The sequence below is a fragment of the Aedes albopictus genome, chromosome 1 (genome assembly GCF_035046485.1).
Source record: "Aedes albopictus strain Foshan chromosome 1, AalbF5, whole genome shotgun sequence".
In the NCBI taxonomy this organism is placed as follows: domain Eukaryota; kingdom Metazoa; phylum Arthropoda; class Insecta; order Diptera; family Culicidae; genus Aedes; species Aedes albopictus.
The window spans coordinates 279391793-279413218 of NC_085136.1; the positions used below are offsets into that span (position 1 = coordinate 279391793).

Below are 21426 nucleotides of genomic sequence, written 5' to 3' on the forward strand. Positions count from 1 at the left end.
GTCGTGAGTCGAGATGTACGATTTGTGGAGTTTGATGGAGTTACGCCAACTGAAGCCATCAGTACAGATCCAGAGGAAGTCAAACGGGATGCGGATGCAGAAATGTTCGTGCGGCTGGAGAATACGGTTCCGGTGGATCTGGCGGCGGATAACACGAAGAATCGCAGCATCGACTCGGAGGAAGAATTTTTCGGATGCGATAGCAGTTCGGATGATGGTGAAGGACGTCTTCTCGGTTTGGAAAACGAACCGGTTCAGGAGGAGCTAGATCCGGTCGGGTTGAGAAGGTCTGCCAGGTCGAATATCGGACAGCCACCGGAGAGATTCCGAGAAACGATTGGTTTGGCCGCAGCAGTGGCGTGCGAACCGAAGAGCTACGCGGAGGCATTGGCTAGCCCGGAGAGTGACAAGTGGAAAGCGGCTATGGCAGAAGAAATGGCTTCATTAATGGAAAACGATACCTGGGACGTTGTCCAGTTACCAGCGGGTCGTAAAGCTATTGGGTCACGATGGGTGTACAAGCGCAAGGAGAGTGCCAACGGAGACGTCGTGCGTTTCAAAGCCAGGCTCGTTGCCCAAGGGTTTCGCCAAAGGTTTGGGAGCGAGTACGATCAAGTTTTTGCGCCGGTAGTTAGGCAAACCACCTTTCGCACCGTTCTTACCGTGGCCAGCACCAGAAAAATGTTGACAAGGCACGTTGACATTAAAACGGCATTCCTCTATGGCGAGTTGCAGGAGGAGATATTCATCAAGCAGCCTCCTGGGTTCGTGAGCAAGGAACCGAATGCAGTATGCCGTCTGAAACGTAGCCTGTATGGCCTGAAACAGGCTGCCCGAGTGTGGAACCGGAAGATCGATGCTGTTTTGAAGGAAGTCGGATTCCAACAATCGAAGGCGGATCCATGTCTATACACGAAGCAGTCTGGCGGTCGCTACATGTACGTGCTACTGTATGTGGACGATCTAATAATCGTTTGCAACTCCGAGCATGAATATCAAGCGTTGGTGAAGGTGTTGGAGCAGAACTTCAAGATCAGCGAATTAGGAGATCTCTCGTGTTTCCTAGGAATACAGGTCCGAAAGCAAGCTGACGCGTTCGTAATCAACCAAAAACCGTACATCTCGAAGGTCCTCGCACGGTTTGGTATGGAGAAGGCCAACACCTCTCGAGTACCAATGGGAAGTGGCTATTTGCAACAACCGCAGGAGGAGAATGAGGAGCTTGTGGAGAAGGAACAATACCAAAGCATAATTGGTGCGTTGTTGTATATTGCCATAAACAGTCGTCCGGACATCTCGATCGCTACATCTGTTTTGGGGCGGCGTGTATCGAAGCCAACGAAGGCTGATTGGATCGAGGCCAAAAAGGTGCTTCGATATCTGAAGGGGACGATCAACCACGAATTGCACCTAGGAGCTGATGGAAGGCTGAAGCTGGAGTGTTTCGTTGACGCTGACTGGGCGGGCGAGGTAACGGATCGCAAGTCCAACACCGGCTTCTTGTTCAAGCTAGGCGGTGGACTCATCGAGTGGTGTTGCCGAAAGCAGACAAGCGTTGCACTGTCCAGTACAGAGGCCGAGTATATCGCTTTGGCCGACTGTCTACAGGAGCTACAGTGGTTGCGGAAGCTGATGCACGACTTGGGCATAGTCTTGGCGTATCCTGTTGCAGTTCACGAGGATAACCAGAGCTGCATTGCTCTAACTGCTACGGACCGGACATCGCGCAAGTCAAAGCATATTGACACTAAATATTGTTTTGTGAAGGATCTCGTGGCAAGCGGTGTAGTGTCCATCAAGTACTGCCCGACGGAACGTATGGAAGCGGACATCCTAACGAAGCCGCTGGCAGCGGTAAAACTTGCAGAACTTCGGGCGGCTATCGGAGTGAAGTCGGCTGAAGTTGAGGAGGAGTGTTGAGCCCCTCGAGCGGCGACAACTTCATCGACATAGATTAACTATGATTCCAATAATTTGCGTTTGTATACTTCCGTTCAATAAAAGAAAAATCATTCCTTTGTTAGTTCTTGTTCAGTACACACGTGTGTTTTATTGCTTCCCCGATCCGAGTCTCTAATTCCACTGTGGACACTCCGACATATATTATTTTGCACGCAGCTGAAAGATCATCCAAAAAAAGCTCGAAAACGGCCATTAACTCATTTTTGCCCAAAATGCAGATGGGACTGACTTGCGATTCACGGCAGAGGAGCTGAAGCGAATGGGGCTGAAGCGCTCGAAGTACGACACGTGCGTGTATTACAAGATGGAAAGTGGTAAGATCATCATTGTGGCGGTCTACGTCGATGCTTTCTTTTGTTCAGCAGTTGTGCGACGAATTCCGAATGAAGGACCTAGGCCAAGCCAAGCAGATTCTGGGGCTGCGTGTCACCTGGACCGCCGACGCTATTTTCATCGGCCATTAGCGGCAGATAGAGGAATTGCTCGAAAATTCAATATGGCGGATTGCAATCCAATATCGATCCTGCTGGACGCGAACCAGCGACAATAAGCCCACGAAATGAGGGGGAACTAGAAAGGATGAAGGAAGTTCCATTTCGCTAGCTGATTGGAGGTCTTCAGTTCATCGCACAGTGCTCGAGGCCAGACATCAGTCACGCGGTAAGCGTAGTGAGTTCGTTCAGCAGCGATTCGGGCCTTCCACACTGGACAGCGAACAAGAGGATTTTGCGATACCTCAAGGGGACTAAACAGTGCAAGTTGACTTACAGGAGAGATGCGGATCTGGCGTTTTCTGGATACAGCGATGCCGACTGTGCGAACGATCTGGAGACGAGGCGATCTGTCAGCGGTTAAGTACGTATTTCTGCAGTGTGGCGGAGCGGTTTCCTGGAGTTCCAGATGACAAGCAAATATTGCTTTATCGACCGGAATACATGGCACTTTTCACGGGCACTCAAGAGGCCATCTGGTGGCGAGAATTCGTCCGTGAGCTGTACGATATCAACGACTCCCTGATCATCAAGTCCATTTGTTCATTTTGCATGTGCATATCGTGTGGTAGACAGGAAGATACTTTATGCCGAAAGAAGTCAGGGAAATGTCTATTAAGAAAAGTTCTCGGACCGATCAGCAATCGAACTTATCACCCTCAGCATAGTCTTCTTGAATATTCGCGCATTTACCGCTGCGGCTATATTGACCTAATGTGATTATATCTTTATATTTTTCCGTGACTCAGTATTCCTGATTCTGTCTTTCTTTTTGTTATTTTATAATATACTTATGAAAACATAAAAATTCTGAAACGTATAACTGTCCTTATAGACACGTATGATTCTGCTATTCTGCTATTATCAACGCATCCCCTGGCTTTCGCCCATCTGCGTTGTCTTTTCACTAGGCAATACGTCTACCAATTGATGTTTATGGGCTTGCCGGAGCAATTCATGTAGCTAAGCCAAACACCCCACCTACAACTGTTGGGTAGGCACCATTGTCCCGCCCACTGGTCTTTTACGGCTAGTTGTAGGTGCATGTGTGCGTGTAAGTATTGGTGTATGTGTGTTAGTGTTGGTGTATTGTAGGCGCCAACTCGTTCTAATCCACTCTGATTGCTAACACCCTATTGAACCATTACCCTTAAATCTGGCTCTCTATGAAATAGAATGAGTTAAACGCCTGTACATAATAGTCAGTTAATCAAGCAAGGATTATTAGTATTAAAGCGAAGATACAATGAAGCAACGCCCCGAACCTTGAGAGCACAAACCCCAAGAACCAAATGACAGGCTGCGCGAACAGTCGATTGACTGGTCACCACCAGTGAATAACCAATCGAGCAAACCCTCCAGCACAAACCGCCACCAGCTCTCCCGAACAAATCCGAGGCACAGTTATAGCTTCACCTTAATACCAAAATCTAGATTACAGAGCACAATACTTCCCAAGTAACCATGCAGCTCGTGCCGCAAATCACGCACAACACGTCATTAATAAGACAAACACTACCCCACCCGTACAACCGAACCCAATCTAGGGTAGAGAAGCGTCTCTTTCCACTCCAACCCGGACTCAACTGCACCCACAGGGTAGCGCACCCCTTACACACTGCACTCATGCATCCATCACGACCCGAGCCGCCCGGTCACCTGGGTTGCTTCTATCTGCATGACCTCACCCAACCCGTAACGCAGAGTTTAAATCCCTCTCTTGCATTACAAAGCAGTCCCTCTTCCCAAAGTTTGTGCGTGGTATAAATGAGATTATAAAGCCGAAGAAATCGTCACCAACACAACCGACAACAATGAGCACTCAATGGTATCGGCAAAATCAATGACGACCTCCTCAGTCCCAAATCCAATTATCCTACACTACCCAAGTCACCACAATGCTGAAGCCGTACGCACTGCACGTACGAAGTACATACAGACCTACCCGTACCGCCTAAATAAACCACCAAGGCCGAACACAAGCGAAAAGCGGCGCCACCACTGTTGAACCACGACTATACCAGTAGGTATAATCGCAATTAAGCAATCGTAGATCCATTCCCCGCTCCTACTCAGCCCTAACGATCCATAGCAATGCTTGTCAATATATGCACCCCACACACGCAACTCCCACAACCCAACAGTATGGTCACTTGAGTATCCCTGGGATTTTGATTACCGTCTACCCCCGTTGGTTTGAACGACACCTCATGCAAACCAACGGGGTTCATTTTTAGTTTGAACTTCTAGCAACCCTGTGGGCGACGGAAAAACACACTGCTGGCAGCCTTATTTGATGTTTTGTTTTGATTCTGCGTTCCGTTTCACCCCGTTCCATTAGCAGAATGACGTTTGAACCATCTTTAATTTGAACGATGTGCAGATTAGAGGGGGTCAAATTAAAAAGTGTTCAGATTAGATGCGGTCAAACCAACGGGGGTAGACGGTACATGATGGTCAGGGATCACAGCCATCAAAACGTTCCACACTTTACCAGGGCTTGCGACCTGTAACCATCATGATTTCCGCTATGGGAAACCATGACGGCTAGCGGTGTTATAACACCTTATAACTTGTTATAACTGTCCTATAGACACGTATGATTTCTACAAATCCATTATGACCTTTCCTATCGTCCACAGATAACCGTAATCGAGCTAACGCGAAGCCTGATTTGCAAAAAATGCTACGAAACGTTGGAGCAGTTTCATCAGTTCCGTACCCGTTGCACCCGCCAGGATGCCTACTTGCATATGAGACGGTCCTTGGAACCGGAACGGAAACAACCGCTCCGCTATCGGGACAATTGGTACTGGTACTCGTGCCTAGGAAATAACATGAACTCCGTCATCTGGGGATGCAGCGTCGTGTGCTGTCCGGCGTTCATCGTTAGTCACCCGAGTGGCCGGATTTGTGCGAAGTATGCCAATCACCAACACAAACAGAAGATGGAGGACGTTAAAACGATGTACTGCAATGGGGAGTACGTGTTTGATGGGTATCGGTATAGCTTCGAAATGATCAATTTGAACCGGACGCTGACGTTCAACTGTAGAAGCCTGAAGGATCCTCATGGCGAATGCACGGCCGTTCTGATAACCAACGATCGGAGCGAAGTTTTGACGGTGGGGCAGCACAATCACGAGCGCGAGATTATCATTGAGTCTGCGGTGAAGGACGGAACCGACGGAACGAAACGGTCCATTACGTTGATCCGAGGATTTGACCGGGAGATCGTATTCTGCCAGGGTTACTGGTATACGACTGTATCGGAGCAGAGTAGCGTGTCCGACTGGAGCTGCATCAGGGAGGGTTGCACCAGTAAGATCGAAATGGTTAACGGGACGGTTCAGTACTATGGTACGCACTGCCACCTGCCGGTTTTCCTGAAATGGGGCGCCGAGGAGGACAAGACCATCGAACCGAAGACGACGACGTTGATGAAGGTGAACTATTTGCGGATATAGACTATTAATAATGTAACCTTGAATTCTAAACAGAAGAGTTCTGGAACGAATATCCACTATTCTAGAGGATCTTCTTCAGAACTTATTAAATGCTTCCCATAGATCACCTTTTTAACGGTTGATTCAAATATTCAGTAGATGGTCGATTGACCACTTGCGGCGCTGATATCGTTTTTATTCCTGTTTGACGTTTGCTCACTACCGCCACCTAGTGATGACCAGGCTATACACTAAACACAGTAATCTTAGCATTGTGCGATTACGTTTTCGCGATGATGTTTTCTGATAAAATTTGTTTTAGTGTTACGTCTGTTTCTTCATGGTTTAAATAAATGACCACAGAGAAAAAGACGTAACACTTAGAATCAATCTTATCAATAAAATATCGTCACGGAAACGTAATTGCCCAATGCTAAGTGTACTGTGTTTGGCCGGGCCACTAGATGGCGGTAGTGAGCAAACGTCAAACAGGAGCAAAAACGATACCAGCGCTGCAAGTGGTCAATCGACCTACTACTGAATATTTGAACCAACCGTTAAAAAGGTGATCGATGGGAGGCCATGAGAGTGTAACGTCTGTTTCTCTGTGAAATGACTATAGATTACTGAATATTATACCTCTTCTTGGAATTCCTCAGGTAGTGAATACCTTACCACCGAAGCCAGCCATATCACCAATACAACAGGCGATACCTCCGGTTGCTCTCCGGCAGTCCACGACCATTGTTCACTCCAGGCTACCAACAGCCACGGCACCGACGTCAAGTTTGACTGGTGTAATACCTGCATCAACAATCATAAAGACGGAACCCTCGGAGCTACAGATCTCTTCTGTAAGTTCTTGTGCTCCCGAACCCAGCTCGGTAGCAAGGCCTCAGCTGAACCAACCTTTGGTAGTTTCCGCTGCGACAATGGCCTCCAAAGCAACACTTCCTATGGCAACGAACAAACTACCAACCGTTTCCGTGAGATCCAATCACCACATTCAAGTGGTGAGACGAACTACAGCTCCGACGGTACGTGTTGTGCCTCACCCTCGTCCGGTACCACCACCAACTTTCAATACGTCAACCATCCCAACACAAGTGCAAACACCGTCCACATCCGTAGCTGCACCACAACCGACCGTTCCTAAAATTCTTCACGTCATGTCCTTGAACTTAGCCAGCAAACCGGAACCAACTGTTCTGCCAGAAATTCCGGTATCGGCTTCCGATCCACCTCCCAGCCCCAACTGGACCGATCTGGTGTCAGAGATCAAAGAAGAACCCCAAGACCCCTTGGGCGAAGACGAACCGGAAACCATAACGGATGAGATTCAACCGTTCTCGGGTGAGACAATGGCGCCACCGCAACCAGCGACCGTTGCCACCAATCTACCGAAGCCTCCGCCGTTGACGCCACGTCCCATGCTGCTGGTGTCCTCGGCTTCGGTGACCACCTGCAACACACTGGACGTTACCGCGCTGGATTCGGAATGCGCGGACAGCTTGCGGCCGAAACCGCCGACCGAAAACGTGAGCAATCCTCAGCATACGCTTCCGCCGGCCGATGAAGATGATGTAAGTACCACACTGCCGCTCTACGCATAGTTGTACCATGTTACTTTTTGACGATTTTGACTAGGTATTTTGCACCAGGCGCTCTTTTTATGTACATATACCGTCAAGGCGCCATTCACCGTGGGGGCTCCAGTCACCGTGTGCCTTCGAATATTTTTTCATTATTTCCATATTATGATTGAATGATATGACAATTTCCCTTCAATTTCACCAATACAATGTTGTATTGGTGAAATTGAAGGGAAATTGTCATATCATTCAATCATAATATGGAAATAATGAAAAAATATTCGAAGGCACACGTTGAATGGAGCCCCCACGGTGAATGGCGCCTTGTCGGTATATTCATAAATACAACATCAAAATATATCACACAGGGGATGGCCAACATGTTTAGGATAGGCAACTTTATTTTCTCTTACAAAAAAAGGTCCACAAGCTGTAACTTTTCGTAGAGTGCATAAAAAATTCTCAAATTTTGACTGTTTGTCAACCTATTATATGTGCATCTTTGGTACAAATTTGAGCTAGATTGGCTAATCTAACGCAAAGTTAGAACCGTTTTCGTAAAACACTATTTTTAGTCAACTTATTTTTGAACTGTCATATCTCCGAAATCAGTGAATCAAAATCAATGAAATTTTGAACTTTTTCTTGTTTTTTTTTTTTTGTTTTCAATTTTATTGTGTGATTAGGGTGCTTGATTTAGTGAGTCGGTAAGTGCGTAGTGCGTGGCTTGCTAATCGCCTGCCTATTTTTCGGCATATAAAAGAGGGCACTAGATGCATTCAGATAAGATTAAATTAAAAAATGTGAGTGAATTGACTCTTACCTATCCACTTGTCTCACGAAAGATTGTAACAAAAAATCGACATTTCCTTACACACTGTGAGAATCTTTCTCTGTAATGATTATTCAACAACTGTATTCATTATTTGTATACACTTTATTACCGATACTTCAATATTACATACAATGATTCACACTCCAGACAACAATAACAACATCTCCACATATGACAGATACTCAATGTAAACATACACGCTAAACGTAATAGAGTAATACAATAATTTATTATGTGCATACCACAAGGTACCACATCTCGTTTTTTCTCCAGTTTCGCAGCAAGGTCACTCCACGTTGTTTTCGCTTATAGTCTCCTCAGTTTATGAACGTCTCTCTTCAGTCTCACATCAGAATTAGTAGTACAGTCATCCATTTGGTCATCCATCTCTGCTCGGCATTTTGGTAAATTACTTGGCCGTTACTTATGGTTGTACCTAAAAAGAAACATTATTTTGACCCAAATATTTTCCCAAATCCCAAAATATGTTTAATACTAAGTGTCAAGCTAAATATTACCTTTGCTGATGAATTAATTGAATTGCTTTCCTCTTCTCCAATGTTAGCATGCAAACATTGTATACAGCCCACTGTTTTTTTTTTTTTTTTGACATGTCCCTTCATAGAAGAATCTCATACAAATGGTATGGATATTCAGATTACTATTCAACTAACATGTCGGAATACTGCACGAATGTTACAGTGGAAAAATTATCAATCCATTAACTCGTTTTCGATCCAAAGTGTCCAAGTGTCATACAAACACTATTTCATTTTATGTTTTTTTAGCGAACTTCGCTGAAACTCGTTTCTTGTTCAGAATATATTCAAAAGTTTGGCTTTACAGATTTTGTTTTCTAAATATCGAAGGGATTGATACTTTTTTAAATCAAATCACGATTTCGAAAAACGTCACTTGTCCAAAGCAATATTTGTAATTCTAGTTTTAGCTAAATAGTAATTTGAAAACTTGAAAACATCCAATTTTTGAATTATCTATATATATAAAAATGAGTTTGAAATCCCTTTGAGGCAACAAAACTCACGAACGGCTGAACCGATCAGGATGACCCTGGCATCGTTCGATTCGTATTCATGGCGGCTGTGTTTATAAATAGTAAAAGTTGTGAAAATCATCTTAAAAAGTAAGAAAATTGACGAAAACCTGCTTTTTCATGAACTGGGAAGAAAACCAACACGATCGCAATAAAATCGATCTAGAGTGCCGTGCTGAAATGAACCCAACAGTTGTCAAACCACCACAGCTTGGCAAGACAAAGTTTGCCGGGACAGCTAGTATTTAATACATATTGTTCACAAAACTCGCACCCGCACTAGCTGTTTGAAAGTATAGTAGAATATTAATATTCATTCTTTGTTTTGTTTTCCATGTTGTAATCCTATAATTATCTCAAGTTCTTAATAAATACATCGTCGTCGCAGTACCAAATCGAAGTCACGCATTTAAGCACATGCAAAGTTGCAGTTGGGACGTAAATTTGAACCGGTTGCTGGTATTGCGCATCATTAAGCTACTTAAGAGCTGAAATTAGCACTAATCTAAATCGAGTTGCTATGTTTATAAGTAGGTTAAACATTTATTTTCGCACCGCCAGTCACTTCGGCTTCCAACCGAAAACGTAATGATAGTAGCGAATTATAATATACAAAGCAATTTTCTCCAGATAACAAAATAAATCGATCATCTTATTGGAGCACTTTTCGGCGATTCACCTATACCCATACCTATAGGTGTCCACGTTTTTAGGAATCATGTTTCCGATAATTTCGGAATTCTCATAATTTACCATTTACCTTTCAAACTTAATGAGTTTATTTTTACGGTTTGGTCGTTCAATAGGTTTACATTCTACGATGCATATTTTCCCGCATTAACTGGTGATTCGTGTTCAATCAAACATATTTTAACATTACAAACCCCAATTATCTGTCTATCATATCACTTATTTCACATCTTTTCGATGAAATACATCCTCATTTCTTTTTTGTTAACGCTTACAAGTCTGACGTATTTAGTGCACACTGACCATGATTGTCTGTGTCATGATGGCCCTTACGCTTGCCTCTACGATTCATTCAGTACATAGTGAAACAATTTAAAGCACGTTTTTATTCAAATTTTCAATGAACTTATTAACACAAATATCACTTATACATGTACACACATTTTTATTGGTAAAAATCCATGGATATGAATTTTATTTGTACACACATACTCGTTTTCCACGCTGGATCACACATAAAATCGATGGACCTTATATAAACTATGTGTATCTACACATTAAAAGGGTTATCTATGGCAAATTGCAAAAATCTATGTGTGCGACACATGCATACAATATATGCAGTTTTTGCAGTGTATGAAATCTAAAAATTCAAACAAGGTAACATGTTAGTAAATGGTACCTGTTTGCATTAATAAGCTCGACTGAAAAACAAACCTCATAATGCAGCTTTCATTAGATATATCTATTCCTGTAGTTACAGAAATGATTATCTTTTATTATTCCAATATGTTGTGCTTTTGATATACTGTACGTTATTCTCCTCAATAATAGTTTCAATACTTCTTTAACTGATCAAAATTTGTCTCTTCCTGTAAGGAAATTATTGTGCAGAATTTGTTGTTGAGTGTACTGCTGTACCTTGTTCTCTAACTTGTTCCACAGTTCTTGGCAAGATGGCACTATATCCAGTGTTAAGCAATCATAAATGAAAATGCCCCTCCTGACCACACCCGATACATTTTATATTCAAAGACTTCAGAAGTGATTACTCAAGAACTCACTGTACTTGAATCGCATAAACATTTAGTGGCATTCAATAGGCTATAAAGCGCTTTTTACTCGAATTCCTGAGACTTCTAGTTAGGCCGAAAAGTTTCATTTATTTTTTATTATTCGTTTTTTTTTTTAAATATTCAATTCATCTAGTTATTTGACTAGCAGGATACTTAACAGGTTAGTGGTTAGCAACTGCTCTGAATATGTTGTCTAGCTTCAACGAATGCTTTAACTGTCATTTTGACTTCCTATCTTGCAAACTACCAAGACAGTTTAATTGTTCTCACACATTGATGTTAATTTTCTTGAAGTTACATTTTTAGTCTTGTATGAGAGGACACAGCATTGGTTAAATCATGTCTTCATGTTAATTTGGTTTCAAGAGCCAACCCTTTTTACGTCTCGTAGACTTAATATACTTTACTGAGCAATGATAACTTCAATATATATCACCTGAGGTGGTTCCACAGCAATCTCAGTATTTGCTCAGTTATATTCGCATTTGGAACATATTCAAATATTATTCGTTCCTGTTTTTCTAATCACGCTCAGCCTAAAGTTTAGTTTTGTCTTTCGCCTTCTCAGCTGCCACTTAATTGGTGTGAAATTTCATTTTTAATGGTTCAATTCAACTATAAAGCCCAGATTGGAGTTCAAGAGAAATCGCTCAAGAAACTTCTAGAACGATTCCTGGCAGAAACTTTCTGCGGTGACTGACATTTGAACTGTCATTTCTTCGCAACTGCGTACTGCGATCGAAGAAAAAACGGTTTCTTGAGCGATTCAGCCAAGGAATTTCCCATGCATCAAGATAGGCCGAGAAATTCCTTCTGATCTGAAAACAGCCCTTAAATCTGTGTTGGCTGGTAACCTGTTTCTTACGAAATTTACGACTGTTGCGTTTTTAGTACTTTAATTTTTAATAACACAATTCGCCTTATACGGCTCTACAAAGAATCGACTATATCTGTCTTGCAGGTCTTACCGCCTTCAACGGCATTTCCACCTTCAACGGCTTTTTCCGCCTTTAACGGCTTTTCACTCACCGACGGATCTTTCCGCCATCGACAGTTTTTCGCCTTAGTCGGCTCTTCTGCCTATAACATTTTCTGCTTTCAAAAAGTCTTTCCGCCTTCAACGGCTTTTCTATCTGTGATCCTTTCCGCCTTTTACGGCTATTTCAAGAATGTCGCCTTCATTAGCTTTTATCGCCTTCATTGGCTTTCATCGCCTTCACTGGCTTTTAACAGCAACGGCAAAATTTGATTTCAAAATATTGTTTCACCTCTACGCCTTCCTCGGCCATCCGGTTAACAAATCAATACTTCATTCATCATTCAGCATTGAAGTCTAGATTTAGGACAACAACCCTATTCAACGAGAATCAATATCACAATCAACAAAACTTAGATTTTCTTCACAGTTATTTATTTCTTTATCTGACAATAGTGATTGTCATCGATTTGAACTAAACAATACCGATCACCATCAAAATCTCTCACAGGTTGATCATTGACATTAGTCGAAAGTATAAATAGATTGTTTGATTATATTGAACAGTTAGTACACAATATTTACCTTTTTGATTCCAATGTTGAAATTCAATCACAAGTCATCACCTGAAGGTCATCGCCATTCTGCATGCACCACACACACCACTCATCTCTTTCTTTTTCCAAAGAAAACACTTCCCGAACCGAAATTAAACTAATTTCACATGCACTGTTCACCGTTCTCGTCGCCAATGTGAGAATCTTTCTCTGTAATGATTATTCAACAACTGTATTCATTATTTGTATACACTTTATTACCGATACTTCAATATTACATACAATGATTCACACTCCAGACAACAATAACAACATCTCCACATATGACAGATACTCAATGTAAACATACACGCTAAACGTAATAGAGTAATACAATAATTTATTATGTGCATACCACAAGGTACCACACACACCAAAAAATCGATAGAGGGTTTCAGCAAAATTTTGCTGAATTTTGCCGAGCTGAAGGTTTCAGCAAATTTTTTGCTGAAATTCAGCAAAATTTGCTGGTTTGTTCAGTAAACTGCTGATCACCAGTAACGTTTTGCTGAAATTCAGCAAACTTTGCTGAAACTTCAGCAAAAAAAAATTGCTGGACCCTTCAGCACGGCAAAATTCAGCAAAATATTGCTGAAAGCGTTTACATTAGCTGTGAATATTCTAATTCACATGTAAGAGCACAATGGTGTTACTGCCAGCAACTGGGATCAGAGCGTTTAAACGGATGGGATCCACACAGTCAACCGATCTAAGCAGACATTGTTTTTATGCTACACCGTTTTATACCTGTCTGCCGGAAGAACACCCATCAGATTCGAGATTTGCATGCTTCGATCCAAGTTATGCTAGCTGCCAAAACATTGAAGGGGGGGGGGGGAGGGGAGGGCATGGGATTCACTGACCTGTTACACCTATAAATTGTACTCACAAACTTTCTTTCCATGACAGATTGCAACCTCATTAATCATCATTCGTTGCCATTACTATTATTCTCGCACACACGCTCACTCACACATTCACTCACTTACTAACTAATGGGCTCATTCACTTACTCACTCGCTCACCCGTCCACTCACTTACCAACTCGCTCACTCATTAAATTAGTATCTCACTACATTACTCATTCGCTCATTTACTCTCACCTTCATTTACTAGCAGATTCACTCAGTCCCTACAGACTCACTAATTAACAGACTCACTTACTCACTTGCTTATTAATTCACTCATTTACTCACACATTCACTCACTACACACTCAATCCTGAATTGCCTGTTCAGTACTTTTTTGACGAAAATAGAACAGTAGAACTTTTTCGGTAGCTTCGGTAATTTTACTGAGACTCAGTACATCATCTGTCAAAACCGGGAGCAAAAGGTGCAGAATTATAGCTGTATTCAGCTGTTCTATTTTTGTCAAAAATTTATCGAACACGGTATTCCGAAATTAAGTGTGTAACAAGCTCACTTATTCACTAATTCACTAGCTCACTTAGACATATACTTATTAATTCACTACTTCACTTACTAGCTTACTAAATCGCTCACTTGCCTTTCAATCCAACAACCCAGTTATCAACTTTCCTTCTCACTAACTCTCAAGCTTACTATCTCACAAACTTATTTATTAACTCATTTACTAATTAATTTACTAGCTCATCAATTTTCTTCCACTCACTCACAAGTCATCAACTCACTCCTCATTCACCAAATAACTCACTTCTGAATTAATGACTCAATATTTACCAACTTGCTCACTCAGTGACGGCTCCGTAAAGCGTTAAGGCTCCCCCAAACCAAGGCGACTTTTCCGGCGACACGATTTTTTATCGCCGCGATTTTTCTCAACGACTACAGCGATAAATGCGTCGCATCAACCATCTACACCAACGCGAAAACTAGTCACAAACAAAACTTAGTCGCCCCGCGACAGCGACGAAAACTGTGCATGCAGCGACCAGCGCCGCGACACACCGGCGACAAGTACAAAAATCGCTGCACTGTCGCTTGTCGCCTGCGACGATGTCGTCGCAGTGTGGAAGGTCCCCTTCAAATCAGTGCGCAGCGATATCGCGACAAAAACATTGCGACAAAAAGTCGTGTCGCTGGAAAAGAGTCGCGTCGATTTGGGGGAGCCTTTATACGGGATTGAGCCCCAAAGAAATGAACTAGATAAAAAAAAAGCTTGCTCACTTACTCATTCATTAACTCCCTTATTAATAAGTTTACTCATTCATTCACTTACTCATTATTTCGCTCATATACAAACTTGCTCATTGAATCACTTCTTACCAACTAACTCACTAATTCACTCACTAATACACTGACTCCCACGGAACAGATCTCACACGCTCATTAAGGAGAAACTTCAGAGAATACAAACATGGCTGCCACAATGGCCGACTTGGTCCACTACTCACGTTTTCAAGAACACCAATCTTTTAAATTCGTAAACAAATGCACTCGATTTGGAAAAGCTGCCTCTTTTAGCAAGTCAGCAAAGCCAGGATAAACAAGTACGGCTTGATTCGGTGTTTCGTTCGTCAGATTTGTGCCTCTAAAGTTTGTTTGCAAAATTGCAATGGGATTTCTTGATGTTTCACCTTAAACCATCGACTCACTCACTACCTCACTCACTGATTCACGCTTATACACACATGTGATACAGGAATCACTTGCACAATTTAACCCTTTGACGCCGAATGTTTTCCCAAGCGTTATCATAGAGTTTTTTTTTCTACGTATTTCTGTGGTTTTGGTGCACAACAGCATTAAAAAGGTAGAATATGATGAAGAATTTTTTTTGGTTATCCTAGGTCATCCAAACTGTTCTTAAGTTTAGATCCTGAAGTCTACAGATGTAACAGTTTAAAATAACTGTTGGAGAAATTCTTGGAAAAATTTCATGAAGAATTCCCGAACTACTGTAGCAATTTGCGATGAAACTCCTCAAGGAATTCTCGCTAGACTTTCCAATGGAACACCTGGAGTAATTCCTAGAGGAATCCCTCATTAAACTCTGGGAAAAAAAATCACTCGAGAATTCCTGCTGGAGCTCTCAATGGATTTCGTGAAGGAATTCCCGATGGTTTTTTAAAAGCTTTTGAAATAATTGTTTAAAAAACTACCAACTGGATAAATTCTCGAAAAAACTTGAGAAAAAAATCACGAGAACTCCCGGAGAATTTCTTGATGACTACAAAATAAATTTCCTAACTACGTGGTGGATAAATTTTCCAAAAAACTCCTAAAAGAATTCCCTTAGCAACTTGTGGAAAAACTCCCGATAGAACTCCTGAAGGAATCGCAAATGGCACTCCTGGAGAAGCTTTTAAAAGAACTCCTAGAGAAATTGGTAGACGGATTTCCTATGGAGCTCCTGGAGTAATTCCCGATGAAACTCCTGGGGGATGTTCCAAGGACATTCTGGAGTAATTTTCGAAGGAACCACTGGAGAAACTCCCAAAGAAACGTTTGAAAAAAGCCCCTAAAGAACGGTTGGAGAAATTCTCGAAGAAACTCCTTGAAGTATTCCCGAAGCAACTGGCTGAGGAATCCCCGATAGATCTCCCAATAGAACTCCTAGAAGAAATTTTAACCTTCCTAGGATGTTAGGATTTCCGCACCACGATGGACGTATACAGCACGCCTGTCTGTATCATATTGACCCCAACATCTTACTAGGGTTGAAGGAATCCCTGGAGAAATTTTCAATGGATTTCTTGGTGGAATTTCTTATGCAACTCCTGGAGATTTTTTAAGAAACTTCTAAAGTAATTGAGGAAAGAACTAATTCGAGAATTGTGAAGGAACGGAAAAATTCTCGAAGAAACTCTTGTATCTGAACTTGGAGGAGTTCCCGATGAATTTCGGAAGTGATTTCCGAAAAAAAAAACTTAAAAGAATTTAAAATGCAACTTATTTTGAAATTCCTTACGGAACTCTCAACCTCCTTGGATGTTTCGAAGAATTTTCCGGAGAAATCCAAAATGGAATTTCTTTAGGGATCCACAAATTCCAAAAGGGAAATTCCTACTAAATAAAATGTCAGAAGCATTTCCTGTTGTGAGAACTCGTAGAGAAACTCCCAATGAAACTCTTCGAGGAATTGCCAATTCAAATCCTTGAGGATTTTTTATTGGAACTGCTTTAGAAATTTTCAAAGAAACTCGTAGAGGTATTCAAAGAGTTATTTCTGGGGAAAACAATAAACAAATTCCAAACTTCTGAATGTATATTCTGAATTGAATTCAAATTGTTTCCTGGTTGAATTAAGAATGGAAGTCCTTGAAGAATTCTCGATAAAACTCTTGAAGAAATGTTCGAGGGAACTTCTGTAGGAATCATAAATAAAATTCTTTAAAAAACTCATCAATAGAAATTCAAGTAGAATTTCTGAATAGATTCCCAACGGAACTTCTGGAAAAAATCCGTATGCAGCTCCTGGAGAGATTATCGAAAAAAATCCCAGAAGCATTCTCAAAAAAAAAAAAAACTTGGAAGAATCGTCGAAATTGCGATGAAACTCCTGAAGAAATTTTAGAAGGAACTGCTTATGAGATTTCCAAATGAACTCTTGAAGGAATCCCCAAAGGGATTTTCAAAAAAAATAAACTTCTACAGTAATTGCTGAAGGAACTCTTAAAAGTAATTGTTAGAAGATATTCTTAAGGAAACTCCTAAACAAATTTCCGAAAAAACTAATGCAGATTTTCTCGAAGGAACTTTTGTATAATGGAAGAAGTTACCGTTGCATCCGTAGACTTTAGGATCGCAAGAACAGTTTGGATGACCTAGGATATCCCGACTAATTTGATACTGTCTATCGAATTTCCAGAAGACTTACTGGACATGATAGAACACAAGTCGAAGCTTTTTATAATGAAAGAAGTTACCATTACACCCGTAACTTTAGGATCTAAACTCAAGAAAAGTTAGGATGACCTAGGACATCCCGACCGATCTGATACTGTCTATTGAACTTTTAGAAGACTTACAACTGGACATGATAGATTACAAATCGTAGCTACCGTTGCACCTGCAGATTTTGATATCTAAACACATAAATAGTTTGGAAAAAGAGAGCGAGTAATGGCACTTAAGCCTAGGCTTTCGAGTCAGGACATAAGAATTAAATACCTTCGTCCCATCCTAGGAAGAAGAGCCTCGACGGAGTGACATTAACTTTCTTAACAAAGTCACTCCCAACGTATTAATTTTTACTATAAACAATACTGAGCAATTAGTCCAAATACGCGTATCTGTCAAAGGATAAGAAACATAGGGCAGAATTAAAAGGTACGAAACTGATTACACTCATTCGAAGAACTTTCATCGTGTTTTTCTCAGTTACAAGCCTTTCAATATGGCACCACTATGCGTAGAACGGCAGTTCAAATAGGAAGGACATTTAAAAAGTAGGTATTTATCATGAAGAAATATCCTCATTGATGATACAAACGAGCGGACATTCGCATCGATAATGGTGAAAAATAAAAAGATGTCATGACATTTTTTTACACTATATTTCGTGACATTTTTCATCCCTGCCTTTGGCACAGTTAATAAATCTATATCTCTACCTCCCCCCAACTACCAGGACGGCCTGCACGATCTTCAAGACGACGACGAAATTCCACCAATCGTGCCCATTGATGCCGATGTAGTGTCAAGAATCATTGGCAGTGAGTACACGACCCGGAGGCTTCCCAACGGCAAGACCCAGGTCATACGGAAGAACATTCTTTCCCGCGGTCCTTCTGCTCTTGTTGGGACGACCGCGAAAAGACACGTTCTTCCAACCGCACCACCGCTGCCAACTCGTACGGGAACGAAAACAACCATCCGAGTATACGGCCCGTCGCCCACTGCGCCTAAACGGGTATTCAGCGATTCCGACGAGGTAAGTTCTGTTTTAAATAGGGTCAAGTAACTACCCTAAAAAAAATAATATTCTCGCAATTTTAACACGTAAGTATTACTCGTTAATAACGTAATCAATTCCATTTTCAGCAGAACGATCTCTTAACTAAGAAATCGAAATCAACCGAGGTCACAGATCCACCAGAAACGGCTATTGTTGACGTTGAAAAATCTGCCACACCAGAAGAGGATGACCAATTGGACCAAACGGCAGCGGAAGATCCCATTGCAGTGTCCATCGAGCCCCATCAGAATCTACCGGACAACGAGGATTCGCAACAAGAAAATGAATTTTCCAATGATGAGTCGGCCGAAGGGCCGACTACTCCCCATGAAAACGATGAAGATCCATCACCAGAAGAAGAGTCTTCAAATGATAATGAAGTCGGAGACTCAAACAGTCCCCATCGCAATGGTGAAAGTAGTCCACCACAAGACAAATCTTCCGATGATGAAGCAGCCAAGGAGTCGAGTACTCCCTCAAAGGACGATGGAGACGCAGAGATTCAGAATGTTACAGCCACCAACGAACAATCGGAAGCTGAAGCGCCCGACCAGCAGCAAAGCCAATCCGATAAGAAGCCCTCCACATCGAGATCGGTCCAGCTGGTGAAGCTCCAACGAACCGAGCAGATGTTGAGCCACGAGGGTCATCTGTATAAGCTGAAATGGCACAACCGGAAGCGCCACTACTGGGACTGTATGCTGCGGGAACAGGTCAACTGTATGGCCACGCTGGAAACGGTCAGCGAGAACAGTCAGAACTGGCGGAAGTTCCTGACGCACAACCACAAGGTTCCGAAGCCGATCATCAACGAAGAATACCGCAACAGCTACCGGATGCTAACGAGCGAAACGGGCGTCCCCAAGGTCAAGCACTTGCCCGTGCAGACGGTGAACATATCCGATATCAAGGACCAGTCGGGCCGGATGATAAGCATGATAAGGCGCAAGCTGTGCGCTTTCCGGATCGGTCGGATTGCGTGGGGTGCGTCGCTGCACTTTGCCAACTACGAGTACCGGATCACCAATGCCATTTTCCCAGGGTTCAGGTAAGTGGATTATTATTGAATCTTCTAGGAAAACTCAATACCTACTTTCCTAGTGAGTTCTAAGCTTAAAGCCTATGAATGCACGAAGAGAAATTTGATCTTATAGAAGCGCAAACCTACGCGAGACTACAGGGTCTAGGAGGAAACAGAGGATTGAAAAAGTTTTTGGCCTTTCAATGGGTTTCCGGAGCGTTTCAGAGGAAGTTAGAACACATCAGAGAAATTTCATGGCATTTCAATGTTCAGAGTGTTTAAGGGGTTCCACGACTGATTTAGGGGGTCTTAGATCTGGATCTGGATTTGAAGATGTTTGAGTTGATTTCAGGGTGGATCTAGTGAGTCTCAGGGCGGTTTAGAGCATTTCAAGGGATTCACTGGGTGCCTCAGGAGCGTTCAGGGGGTATCAGGACGTTTTAGAGGTTTCAGAAACGTTTCAGGTAGTCTCAGGTATGTTTGGTGCTTTTGAAGTGGGTTTCAGGGAGTTTCAAGACATTTTAGAGGCGTTTTTAAGGTTTTCAGAGACGTTCAAGGGGATGGTGCATTTTCAAAAGATTTGGAGGGCATTTCAAGGAGACGTTTTGAAGGGTCTCATGGAGTTTCATGAGATGCAGGGGAGCTAAGGTGGTTTCATGAATGTTTGGGACCGTTCAGGGAATTTCCAGGCTTATCAAAGTCTTTTGGGAGACGTTGAGAGAAGTGTTTTCATGGTTATTGTATGAGAGTTTCAGTTCAGAGAGTGAAAAGCTCCTCAAACTTTCGAGTAATGACATTAAACTTTGTTTATACCTTTTGAAATACCCTTTAGACGCCCTAAATAATTTCTAAAGCCCCCTTAAACTTTCCTAGAAACCTCATGATAGCTCCTAAGACGCACTACAACGTTCCTAACGCCCACTGAAAGTCCTCTTAAGTCCCATGAAATGCCACTGAAACCCTCTGTAATCCCTTAAGATCGTCTTGGGTCAATAGCGTACCTAATAACGTCCTGGATTCATTTGTGAATTCTTTGTTAGTGGAATATCTGTGAATAAAAGAGAATCGTACGGAAAAACTTGTAATTGATCAGAAGGCATAGAATGTTGCTGATTGACAAATTTAGAGATGAATTTGTAAGAAAAATCGCGTTCTGGTGAAATTCTAACCCACAACTCCGTATTCGCTAGACCGGCGCTTTAACCAATTAAGCCACAGAACAGGTAATGATTCCAGAGACAAAACGATGTGACAGCTAGTACAAATAAATTCAAATTTGTTGTCCCATGTCCCACACCATGATGAAAAATAGTCGAACAATACCGCCACCTCTATAACGGTTCGCGTTGATTTGATAGCTTGACCCCAAACCTTCATGTGTTCATATAGGAAAAAGTTTCTTCTTCTTCTTTTTCCTCAAGGTTGGCCAGTCTACTGAAAGACTACACCGAGAAAAATTTCTACTCAATGACTGAGTTGGCCTTACTCAGAAATCGAAAAATCCTTTGTTTTCTTACTCAGTTTCGGCTAAAAGTGGGACAACCCATTGGCAATGGGTTGTCCCACTTTTAACGGAAACTGAGTAAGAAAACAAAGGATTTTTCGATTTCTGAGTAAGACCAACTCAGCCACTGAGTAGAAATTTTTCTCTGTGTATACTGCCAAGTCTTGTCGTAACGTGTTCTGTCAGTTCGGCTGACGACCAGCCGATTTGAATGTGCGGTTTTAACCCGATTATTTTAGATGTTTTTGACGAAATTCGTCTTTAGGCACCAATCTTTGGATCGGTGGATGTTTTAAAATG

The 21426-nt window shown here is 42.1% G+C and overlaps 1 protein-coding gene across 2 annotated transcripts in view; it reads left to right on the forward strand.

Annotated features, from left to right (window-relative positions):
* LOC109400767 (uncharacterized) overlaps positions 1–21426 on the forward strand; it is a 51518-nt gene that overhangs the window by 9490 nt on the left and 20602 nt on the right. Inside the window, exons 5-8 of one of the 2 annotated variants that reach the window (XM_062846830.1) lie at positions 5096–5899; positions 6559–7482; positions 18275–18577; positions 18691–19649. In XM_062846830.1, the coding sequence (XP_062702814.1) occupies positions 5096–5899; positions 6559–7482; positions 18275–18577; positions 18691–19649 (2990 nt within the window). Of the gene's footprint in view, positions 1–5095; positions 5900–6558; positions 7483–18274; positions 18578–18687; positions 19650–21426 lie in introns of both variants that reach the window. The other variant, XM_029860439.2, reaches the window with a different exon arrangement.